Source organism: Nicotiana tabacum, chromosome 3 (genome assembly GCF_000715075.1).
Source record: "Nicotiana tabacum cultivar K326 chromosome 3, ASM71507v2, whole genome shotgun sequence".
Lineage (NCBI taxonomy): Eukaryota > Viridiplantae > Streptophyta > Magnoliopsida > Solanales > Solanaceae > Nicotiana > Nicotiana tabacum.
The window spans coordinates 165946857-165959774 of NC_134082.1; the positions used below are offsets into that span (position 1 = coordinate 165946857).

Genomic DNA, 12918 nt, shown 5'->3' on the forward strand with positions numbered 1-12918 from the left:
TAATCTTACCTTCTTAAATTCGGGTGTGCATTTCATGCGACCCAAATCCAAATCCCAAAACATCGAATCAAATGTGTTCAGGATTGCGGGTGCATTTCATGTGACGCAATCCAAAGACATGTTTTAAACGATGTTCAATTTTCTTTAATAATTTGAATAAAAGCGGTTAAAAGTTAAAATTGGCACATAGGTTCACAATTGTATGAAAATCAAATAAACAAGCTGAATATGATAGTTGAGCGACTGTGCTAGAACCACGGAACTCGGGAATGCCTGACACCTTCTCCCGGGTTAACAGAATTCCTTATCCGGATTTCTGGTTCGCGGACTGTAATACAGAGTCATTCTTTCCCTTGATTCAGGATTATAACCAGGTGACTTGGGACACCATAAATCTCCCAAGTGGCGACTCTGAATCTTAATAAATAAATCTCGTTTCGATTTTCCTTTGATTGGAAAAACTCCTTGAACCCTCTGCGCCCTCTCAGGCGCGGGTAAAAAGGAGGTGTGACAGCGTAAAAGGGATAAATTTTAAACGTTCAAATATGCCCTTCATTGGATATTTTGACAATACTTCTGTCACGACCCCAGTTCGCCCTCCGTGAACTATCGTGACGGCACCTAGTCTCTACAACTAGGTAAGCTTAACAATTGCGGAAGAAGGGAAAACAACAGATAAAACAATTTAAAAACTGCGGAATAAACATAATGAAGGTTTAAAGATGCCGCTTGGCATATACAATACAACTCCCAAACTAAAACTACATTCCCAAAACCCGGAATCTCATGAAATCACAAGCTATTGAATAACTACAAGTGTCTAACTCCGTAATGTCTAAATAAAAGTAAATACAGAAGGGCTGATATTATAAGGGAGAATGGAAAGGGACTCCACGGTCTGTGGACGTGGCAGATATACTTCGAAGTCTCTGGAGAATCGCCTCGCCTCAAGGGCAGTAGGGCTGAGTCGAAGTACCTGGATATGCACCTGAAAAACATGCGCAGAAAGAGCATGAGTACACCACAGCGATACTCAGTAAGTGTCAAGCCTAACCTCGGTTGGGTAGTGACGAGGAAAGTCAGGGCCCTACTGAGTTTAGATGAAAACAAGGTATAACAGTATAGAATAAGACAGTATAATTAAGTGCAAACTGTAAGAAGTAACACAGGATAATAAGAACAATAACAACTACAACAGAGACAAAATAATCACAGGAGGAATACAACTCAATACAGAGGTAACAACCGGGGATCTCCCAGGATACCGTCTTGTAGTCCTAAATATAAATATCCAGTGGATCTCCCGGGTGTCGTCCCGTAGTCCAACTCATAGTGCGCGGGGATCTCCCGAAATACCGATCCGTAGTTCCAAATGTAGATATCAGTACTGGGGGACTCTACCGGGTCTAGTCCCGTAGTTCCTATATAAAGTGCAGGGGGATCTCTCGGAATACCAATCCGTAGTCCCAAAGTAAACATGCAGGGGGATCTCCCGGGATACCGTCCTGTAGTCCCAAAGTAAACACACAACAACAACACAAAGAATACTCAATTCAATCCAAATTCCCATACCAAAGTAAACAGATAATTCTAACCTAGCATGTTGCACAGAATTCAAATAAATCAGTTTGAGAAAGTAAGGCAATTAAGTCAATTAGACATGCTTCCCTAAGCTAACAGTAGGCTTAAATTGCAAGTAGTATAAACAGGAAAGGAAACACAATTATAGTTACTTAATGAAAACAGGATTTTCAATAATTAGCAGAAGTAGGCACTCGTCACCTCACGTACAAGGTATTTCAAATATCAACAATACCAAATCCTAAGGCAAGTTACCCCACACAAGGTTAGGCAAGTCACTTACCTCGAACCGGCTCAAAATCAACCCAAAACCACGCTCTTGCCACGAGTACTCGACTCCAAATGGCCCAAATCTATTCAAATCAATTGCATAATGTAAATATAACTTCAAGTAATTGATTCCACTAATTAATTCTAAGCTAATACGCAAAACTAGGAAAAATGACCAAAATGCCTCCCGGAGCCACGTTTCGGAATCAGGTAAAATTTACATTTTCAGAATCCTCATACTCTTACGAGTTCAGTCATACCAAAAGTACCAAAATCGGATCTCAAATGGTCCCTCAAATCACTACTCAAAGCTCTCCAATTAACTAAGCCCTAATCCTCAATTTACCACTTATTTTCCTTCAAATTCCATGCTTACAATGATAAAAATCACCACAATAACGAGCTTAAGGACCAAAGACCTTACCTCAATGAATCCCTCTGAAAATCTCCCTTGAAAATGCTCCCCCAAAGTTTCTTCCCGTTGAAAATTTATAAAAAATAACCCAAATTCGCGAAGAAAATCTTTTTATACTTTCTGACCCAGATTTTTTTGCACCTGCATTCCATTTCCGCTTCTGCGGTCAAGGGAACCGCTTCTGCGGTTTTCACTTAAGTCCCCTTCTCCGCACCTGTGACCCAAAATCCGCATCTGGGGTCTCGCAAGTTCGACACACCTCCCACTTCTGCGGTTTCAGTTGTCTTCACCTTTGGCCGCATCTGCGGCAGTGATCTCGCTTCTACGGGCTCGCACCTGCGGTCCCCAAGCCGCAGGTGCGGTTATGACAGCAAACTCAGCAGCTTTAGCTGCAAATTCCCAACTCCAAACTTCCCGTTAACCATCTGAAATCATCCTGAGGCCCCCGGAACCTCAACCAAAAGCACGAACAAGTCATATACCACCATCCAAACTTATACCAATCCTTAAAACACTTAAAACAACATTGAAACATCGAATTAACCACAAATTCAAGCTTAAGAACTCCAAAAAACTCTCGAATTACGCTTTCGATTAAAAAGTCTATCAAACCTCGTCCGAATGACTTGAAATTTTGCACACATTCAACACTATGGAGTTACTCCAACTTCCGAAATTTCATTTCGACCCTTAGATCAAAATCTCACTATCGAACCGAAAACTTCAAAAATTTCACTTTCGGCATTTCAAGCCTAAATAAGGTACGGACCTCCAAAACACAATCTGAACACGCCCCTAAGCTCGAAATCACTCAACAGAGCTAATGAAACTGACGGAATTTCATTGCGAGACCGTCTTCACACTGCTCCGACTATGGTCCAAATTCTAAAACATAAACTCTCATTTAGGGACTAAGTGTCCCAAAACTCTCCGAAACTCCAAATAAATCTTCCCGGCAACTCACAATAGCAGAAACAAACATGGGGAATGTAGTTAACAGGGGATCGAGGCGTTAATTCTATAAATGACCTGTCGGGTCGTTACATCTTCTTATTTTTTTTAGCGAGTAAAAAGTGTTAGAGCTAAAAGTCACAGAGCAGGCAGGTTCTTCTTAGCTGAGCCATCGGCATGTGTTGTTTCTTGTAAAATAGAAATTATTTTCTACTTCATTTCTACTTGTGATTTTTATAAAGTAAGTAATTATTTTATTCGTATGATTGGAACATGTATTATATGTACGGCAAAATTTAAATTATTTGGTTTACTTTATAACTTTTGATTCTTTTGAAGTATTGTGATAATTATCTTTCTTTTTGAAAGTTATGTTTTGATTTCTTCTTTGAATTGCTTATTATTTGTAAAATAATATATATATATATTCTCCTTCTTTGAAACCTTCTTCTCTGATAGTGAGAGTAGATTGACTGGTGATATCTATATATTTCCGATATTAGGTATAGTTGTTTTCTATATTTATCTAAACAGATTCTGTTATTTTGTTCTAGGTAGATAAAGTGTACTGCTAGATCTATTATAGAATAGAATCCACTATTTATGTCTATTATAAATTCTTCTAAATTTTGAGTAAGGCTTCTAGCAAAACTTTCTGGATGGGTGTAGTTGTTGCGGTTATTGGACATTAATAGTAAAAATTCTTTGCAGTTAAATCTTATATTTGTGAAAATCCTACTCGGTACTCTCTCTCTTTTATTCTATAGACTTGTAAAGTTAACATATTAGCTAAATTATGAACTGATATTACCCCGTAACTCTTTTTTTTTACTCTGTTCATCTCTTCTTCCCAATCGTTTAAAGATTTTACTCTTTTCTTAACTTCTATTTCTTTAACCTCACCCCGGCCATGGTTAAACACTTATACCCTTCTTTATCAATTGGGTTTTTAAACCAGTTTTTCCTAGAAATTTACAGGTTAATCCATCATTTTTGTTAAGAAATTGGGTAGCTAACCATATATTCCCGAAAGGGAAATCTCTCTCCTATAAGCATGTAAATTATTCATCTTTATCTAAATTATGTTTCTGATAAACATTACCCCAGTTTGTATTTTACTAAATTTATGATTGTTAATTAGTTTGTATTTTACTGTTCTTATGATTATTAGTTATGTAATACTGTGTCTGTACATTAAAATTATCATATAACACTCTTAGTATATGGTTAGCTTCCCAATTTCTTAACAAAAATGATGGATTAACCTGTAAATTCCTAGGAAAAACTGGTTTAAAAACCCAATTGATAAAGAAGGGTATAAGTGTTTAACCATGGCCGGGGTGAAGTTAAAGAAATAGAAGTTAAGAAAAGAGTAAAATCTTTAAACGATTGGGAAGAAGAGATGAACAGAGTAAAAAAAAAATCTTGATGGTTTTAAAGATATATATATATATATTGCTGAGAGGATACAAATAGTTGAGCAAGTATTCTGAAGTGAAGTACTCTGTTCTCCTTGGAATGAAGAATATGAGAGGGAAACTAATGAATAGAAAAGAAAAGACAAAGATGAAGGCTAAAAATGGGATAACAAGAAGGAATAGAAAAAGAATACGCTGCAATCTCCACATATTTCTTTTGTTTGTTTTATTTTCTTTTCGTTATTAGTTTCTTTACTTTTATTTCATATTTCTGTTATTTGAATATGAGAAATTTTAGCAAAGCCGATGTTTTACTATCTAATGAAAAAATAATCTATTTACATGCCTCTAACATATAATTGTACTTAGAAAGTCATGTATCAACCTCTCACTTTTTCCTCATTTATCATAATATATGTAAGTGAAACTTTTTTCTTAAAAATTCTTTCTCTTTTATTTTCTTTTAAAAAGAAAATCAGGAAAAAATGCAGTAACCTAAAATCCAATTCTAATTAAAATGCTAAGTATATGATTTATCAATATGTAAAATTATCTTTTATATACATATTAATTTAAAAAACTATCTCTCTCATCCGTTATATGTCGTTATTTTTTTTTAATTTAGTGATATTTCTTATAACCGCGCGAAGCATGGAAAATTTCACTAGTTATAATTATAATTTGAACATAACTTGTACCAGAATCAAACAAAAACCCAAAATATATTTTTGACTTTTGCTAAAACACCAATCTCCTTGTATTCTGATCCGCATAAGTATAGGGATGGCAAACTAGAGAGTCGGATCGGATATGAGCGGGTCGAAAATGTATAATTTAAAAACGGATAAATTATCCGACTCAATCCATATTTAATACGAATAAAAAAATGAATTATGTAAAACTTAATCCGTGACTTCTAGAATATGATCACTTTTGAAAGAATTACTAGTCTTCCAAACTTGAGAAAACCCCAATTTGAGACTTTACAAATGTAAAAGTTAAACTCATTTATTACTCATTGATTATCCATTTGGTTATTCATTTTCTAAGTGAATAATATAGTTCTTATTCATATTCGACCCGTTTTTAAAAAGTTCATTATACAACCCATTTTTAATTGATAATATGGGTGGATAACTATTTTCTTTTAACCATTTTGCTAGCTCTATGCATCGCGATCAATTCAGGTGGACAGCATTTCTGCTGAATCATCATATATGTAAGATATATAACTTGTATTCATGATCCAGGCATATTGGGAGTTTGATATTGATACAAAATTTTCTCAATTCACAACAATCCTTGACAAATAAGATATATCTCCTTTGAACATGACCTAGTTGCTTTTGGCCTCAACCATGCTGCCTTTTTGAAGAGTGGTTTGCATAACTGCCCAAATTCTTTCACATCTTCACTTTCTAAAAGCTTAATGACAAGATGGCCCCCGGGTTGCAGTAAACCATCATTCTTTGGGGTTGAATTTGAGCACTCTGATCGTCCCTCCCCTTGTACGATATCATCTGAATGCAATAGGGAAACCCCGCCAACAGCCAAATCAAGAGCTCGCATACCCAGTTCAGCGGATAAAGCTGCATCTCTTATGCTGATTCCAGAAACTAATGGGCACATATCAGACAGTATGACACCAAATCCTTTTTGCTGAGGAGAAAGAGCCTTGAGTTTGTTCTTGGGAAGGTTGAGAGCATCAGCACAAACAGTTTGTACTCTTGAATCACAGTGCATAGGAGGAACCTTTACCTTCTTGAGATCAATTCCGACAACAGCACCTCCATTTTTCAGTGGGCCCAAGCTCTGACATGCCACCTGAAGCCATGCGCCAGGAGCACATCCAAGATCAAGCACAGAAGAACCAGGGGTTATCAATTTGTACTGTTTCTGCATCTGAAGCAACTTGAATGCAGAGCGAGCAGCATAACCAAGGCGCTGAGCTTCCCTGTAGAAAAAATCAGGTGTACCTGCTTTGCTCATTCTTCTTATTCTTATGTAATGCAATGCTTGTCTTGTCTCTAATTTCAGAAGCCTTGTGGAATTAATTTTGGTTCCCCGTGTCCTGGTGTTCAAACTTCAAAAAATAAAGTGGGTCATGAAAATTAGCACTAAGTACTCACTCCGGTCCAAAATAAGTGATTTTTTGGCCTTTTTCTTGTGGTCCAAAATAATTGATTTTTCCAGATTTCAAGAATGAATTAATTATTTTTTTACTACATTGTCCTTAGAGTAAATAGTGTTGGAATATGTGTTAGGAGTGTTTATGTGAGATAGTAAAAGTTAATATGGTCAATTCCATTGCTAATTAATGCTAAAAGGCGGAGAAAACATCTAAAAAATCAAGGGAGTATTAACTAAATCTAAATTGCTGGAAGCTTGTTAGGCATTTATCTATAAAAGAAAATGGGTCATGCTAAATGTAAGTTACTAGCAAGATTGGGCTAACTATAGCTCTTTTCAGCTTACTCGAGTCCAAAAATTGAAAAACCTCAAATTCAATTTTGTCATTTCTATTTCAAAACCCATCTGTCCAAATCTTCCAACTCAACAGATTATGTACCAAATTTAAACCAATATTTTTAAAGGACATAGATTTCACAAGAACTAAACAAACAGAATGATGGCACATTTCATGGACATAGATTTCACAAGACAACAATATATATCCAAAAACACGGTAATATAATAAAATAAAAAATGGAAGAAATGGACCTTCTTTGAAGGTTTATGAATATATCAATATGAACCTCCAGATGCTTTACAATACCTCTTTGGTACAGAGAAATCAAAGCAGCGAGAAAGATCCCGACGGACCTCGGACCTCGACCGAAACTCGTCGGTGTCTCAAAAGTCGATCTCGCACAACAAAAGGGTGAAGACACAGGTGGTATTTTCTGGGTATTTACATGGTAATTTGGAGCTGCTCTAATGGTTGTCTTCTGCTGCGTTTTGGCCGCCTTTTGATTGAGATTTGGACCGATTTTCAGAATGGCTGAAGTTTAGTGCGTTTTTTGGCTGGAGTTTGGACTTTTTTGAAGTTTCTTTGAGGTGGTTTCAAGGCTGGTTTAGGGACAGTTTTCAGCTCGTTTTTGGTGCATGTTTTGAGGTCTTTTTGGCTGATTTTCGCTGGGGTTTTGGGGTAGTTTTTGCTGGAAGAAAGGAGCTGATTTTTGGTGGTTTTGGGGGCTATTTTCAGCTGGGTTTGGGGTGGATTTTGGTGGTGAAGATGGCTGATTTTGGGGTTCTTATATGGCTGCCTTTTAATGTACGAATTTGTGGAGATTTAGAGCTAGTTTGAGGTGTAAATGTGAGAGGAAGAAGAAGAGCTAGTTGTTGCCAAGGACGAGGAGGCCGTCCTATTGTTCTTTTTCCTTCTCCCGCTGCTGCTAACTCTCTAGGTTTCGGATATGAGTATATATTAGGTGGGTAAATTAGGGAATATCCTTTTTATTTTATTTTTTCCAATGTATAAAGAATAGATAAAGATAAAAATACTCCTCCTTACTAAATCAAAATTAGGGGTGTCAATGGATATTCGAAAACCGATCGAACCGTACCGCACCGAACCGATTTTTAGGTTTCTTTTTAAGAAACCGTAGGTTTTTATATAAATTTATAACCGCACCGATAATTAGGGTAGGTTTTTTATTTTATAAAAATATATTGAAAAAATACCGAACCGTACCGAATAAATTTTACATGTAGAAAATATATTTATTTAGGAAGTTTAAAAGTAATAATGCATTAAATTTTCTTTGGGCCTTGTAATTATGAAAACTATTACCAGCCAACAAGTAATTAAACTCAAAATACTAATTCCTAAAATCTATTATGTTACTTCTACTTAAACTAAGTTATTTCAAGTATCTTTATTAGCAAGACACAAAGTATTCTAGCGATTATGAGTAGCAAACTGCAATGTATTGAATATGTTTTCTTTCATATAATTTGGATTTATTTTTTGAACATTTAATCTTTTATAAACTTTATTCTTGAGTCCCAGCTTAGTATATCTTTCAACTCGTGTGATTTATATTTTCTTTGCCTTTGTTTGATTTCTTTTACGCTGTTGTAGAATAGTTGATGGATCTATACTCTAGCCATTTTTTTTAATTCACCACCCTTTAAACAGTAAAAATGTCTAGAGAATTTTGCTAAGTCCTATAAAAGAACGTATGTTATTGCATTCTACTTCTACTGGTGAATTTTACATGATATAAAAAAATACCGAAAATTAACCGAACCGTACCGATACCGAAGAGAAACCGGCATGATTGAGACGGTTTCAAAAATTTTAATTTTGGTTATCCATAATAGAATAACCGAAAAATTGATATGGTACAAATTTTATAACATAACCGGCAGAACCGAACCATTGACACCCCCTAATCAAAATGGCGAAACAAAAACTTTTTAGACCTTGAAAAATATAAAAAGATTACTAAATATAGAACTACAAAAATACTAGCTTATCAAAATTAGAAGAAAGCATATTTTTGTGGATTTTTTTTAATAACAACAACATACTAGCACCCAAGGGTGTGACCTAGTGGTTAATGAAGTGGGTGAAAATAATGAGGTCTCACGTTCAAATCCCAGCGGAGGCACACTAGGTGATTTCTTCCCATCTATCCAAGTCTTGGTGAATAGAATTACCTGGTATCTGTTGCTGGTGGGAGGTGGCAGGTATCCTATGGAATTAGTCGAGGTGCGCGCAAGCTGGCCCGGACACCACGGATATATAATAAATTAAAATAACAATAACATACTTAATATTATCCCACACCGTAAAATTTGGGGAGAGTAGTGTGTACGCAGACCTTACCGCAACCTTGTGATGAAACAAAATGAATATGTAAATATGCGACTATTTTTTTCAATTTTTTTTATATAAATAAATCCTACTAAAAGGTCAAAAGGCAAACATTAAAACTAAAAATATACTAAATTACTAAAAAGTGGAAAAACTCGAGTATAGTGAATAATTAGGTGCTCACATCTTATTTTGCAAAACATAACATTAGCACAGTTTGTCACACCTCCTTTTTCCGCCCTCGCAAGGGGTGAAGGAGTTTTTTTAATTAAAGGACAATCAAAACGGAATTTGTTTATTTATTTCAGAATTGCCACTTTGGAGATTTAGGGTGTCCCAAGTCACCGGTTTAATCCCGAATCGAGGAAAAGAATGATTATGTTTAACAGTCCGCGAACCAGAAATCCAGATAAGGAATTCTGGTAACCCGGAAGAAGGTGTTAGGCATTCCCGAATTCCGTGGTTCTAGCACGGTCGCTCAACTGTCATATTCGGCTTGATTATCTGATTTAATACATGTTGAACCTATATGCGAATTTTAACTTTTAACCGCTTTTGTCATTATTATTATTTTTATCAAGAATTGCAACATCGTGGAAATACATCTCGAACCACGTCACATCAATGCACCCGTGGTTGTTGGCGCATTTCAACTCTGTTGAGACTTGGATTTGGGTCACATAAATGTGCACCCGAGTTTAAGAAGGTAAGATTATTAAAATGCGCGCCTAAAGCGATTAGCGTATTATTATTTTGGGTAAGTCCATGGAGTTCGCTAAGCGGCCTATCCCGAGTTCTAAGTAATTAACACATACATTTTTGTGAGGGCCCCGCAATCTGTGCGTTTTATTTGGCGAGGCTCGTCTCATTTTTATTTAAAAGGATAAACCTACAGTGACTACATTTTTTCTATTAAGTTCGTCTCTAAAATAAAAGAAAATCTCCCTATTAATTACATGCTAAAAAAAGACGTAACTTATTAGTTATAAATTTACGGCTAATGCGAATGGAAAATTGTAATCGAGCTTGTACAAAGAAAGATTGTTTTCGTTCTATATTCTATTATTTAATAACACTAGAACATGAGATTGACACACAATAATATCAAAACAAATTAACTATTCTTTGATTAATTTAAACTATCATTATTAGATGAAGAAGTTATACATATGCAACCTCATTACTCATTAATCAGTCAACTACATTTTTATACAAAGAAAGAAAAACTGTATTCAAGCACAAATCTAAACAGGAGGAATTCAATAGGAACAAAGCCTGGTCAATACTTCATTTCGCCTCAAGACAAGAGTGTACAAATGTGTACCTAGAAATGGTAATACAATGAGAAAAGAAAAGAGAGTCAGCAGCAATAGTAACACAGCAACACAACAGCAACCCCACAGCAGCAATTCGAACCAGATTCAAGACCCAGAAAAATTTGAAGAAAATCAAGCAAGCTCGATAGAACAAACCCAAAAGTTTGTAAAAGACTTAAACAGCAACAAACCACATCACCACAAACATACTCAACCCCACGTGTATTAAACCCGAAATTAAACTCGTCTCTCCCTTTGTTTTTGTTTTCTCTTTTTAAAACTCTCCAACACTCTTGAGATTTTCAGAATGTCTTCCTCTTCCAAGAATTCTCTCTAAAAAAAAAACCTCTCCTAAAAAATGTCCTCTCAGAATCCTCCCCTCTTTATGTAAAAATGACATCTTATTTATAGCAAGATTCTTGTCTTGAACCACTAACCCGAAATATTCTTTTAATTGCATGCCTTGCCCCACTACTTAATGTTTTTCTTATTTAATTCCTTTGTCCCACATGCCTACATGTTTTGTCCCCCATTACATTAAACAAATATATCAACCTCACTCCATTATATCTTGTCCCCCATGCTTAACTTAAATAATAACATTATTCCCCCACTACATTATGTCTTGTCCCCCACTATATTAAACAATTATATCACCTCCCCACTAACTTATGTCTTGTACCCCACCATGTACTATTTTAATATTGTTAATGCCTAGTGGACAGAGCACTTAGATTAAATAATTGTTCAAATTTTCAATTTCAAAAATACCCCTCCGACCTTACTGAAATTACCATTTTACCCCTGAACGTACTGCAATTTACCAATCTACCCCCATCAGCTATAACCAATTCACCTAATCAATTTCAACCAAAATACAGCAAATATAACCAATTTCTAAACAAATTCAAACAACAGATCCCATGAACACAGATTGAACAACATCAAATTAATAGGAATAAGTTAATCATATTGGGAACCAATCTTGGTTAACTTAGACAAAGATGAATGAGCAAGGCGACAACAATATTAACAACAAAGATACATGATTCAAACTAAATCAAAAAATTAAAAACCAAAACATAAACTCACATTAAATCACTGGATTAAAAACGAACTTTAAACAAAATGAACATGAATTAAATCTATATTAAACAACAAACATGACGGATTCAAACGATTTAAACTAATACTCTTCTATATTAAAACTAAATCCTTTTAAATTAATAAAACAAACTAAAGAAATAATTAATTGAACTTCAACTTAAATCTAAAAACATTATAATTACTAACAATTTCTACCTAAAAATAAACAAGAAAAATGAAACAAACTAAAGAGAAAAAAAAATAAGAAATACGATAAACACGAATTGGTTAAACCAACTAACCGGATCGGAACAATGATGAACTTGAACGAAAACAAATCTGCCCGGAAACAATTATCGCACCAAAATAACTCGACACCGAAGACGTCCACGAACGGACGATCAAAGAAGATGGTCGTTTGGTATCGTTTGAAAATGAGGCAGTGGCAGCAGTGGTCGATGATGGGTTGTTCGACTGAAGGAGACGACGAAGAAGTAGCATCCATAGGTTAACTGGTGCTCGGCGGAGAAGAGAAGGAGGGGGGGTGGCTAGTTTGTTTGGTCGTGTATGGATGTGAGGGTGGCGACTGGGTGGTCGCCTGGTATGGTGTTGCTGGTTCGCTGCTGGGCGTGAGGAGGCGGGCTGGGAGACTGGTTGAGCTGAAGAACGGCGAGACAACAGCTACGTTTCCGGGGGTGGTCGTTTGACGATGGACGCTGGTGGTTGACTGAAGAAGATGGTCGTTTGGTGTGGCTAGTTGGCTATGGAGATGCTGGTTGTTGTTTGGACGTGACGACGACGAACGACGGGGGCTGTTTTGGTGAGCGAGATGGTGGTCATTTGGGCTGGTTCACATTGTTACTGGTGGAGATGAGGAGATGAAGCAGAGGGGTCGTTCATGGTGGTCGTTTGAAGACGAAGCAGAAGGCGAGGGGCTAGGGTGTTGTTCGTCGAGGGAGGCATCCATGGGAGCTCGAGCTCGAGCTTGACGATGAAGATGAAGCGGCAGTAGTGGTCGACGTCGTGGGTTTGAAGGCAGCCATGGATGTGTGTTTTGGA

At 36.3% G+C, this 12918-nt stretch overlaps 1 protein-coding gene across 2 annotated transcripts; it reads right to left on the reverse strand.

The window, feature by feature from the left end:
* Positions 1 to 5851: 5851 nt before the first annotated feature.
* On the reverse strand, positions 5852 to 8050 carry LOC107783708 (uncharacterized). 2 transcript variants are annotated; one of them, XM_016604723.2, is made up of 2 exons: positions 7357 to 8050; positions 5852 to 6718 (listed from the first exon to the last, which is right to left on the reverse strand). In XM_016604723.2, the coding sequence occupies exon 2, from the start codon at positions 6622 to 6624 to the stop codon at positions 5926 to 5928; it is 699 nt and encodes a 232-aa protein (XP_016460209.1). In that variant the 5' UTR covers positions 6625 to 6718; positions 7357 to 8050; the 3' UTR covers positions 5852 to 5925. The 2 variants fall into 2 exon arrangements, with proteins under 2 accessions (XP_016460209.1, XP_016460208.1); XM_016604722.2 differs by having other exon boundaries at positions 7412 to 8049.
* Positions 8051 to 12918: the final 4868 nt, after the last annotated feature.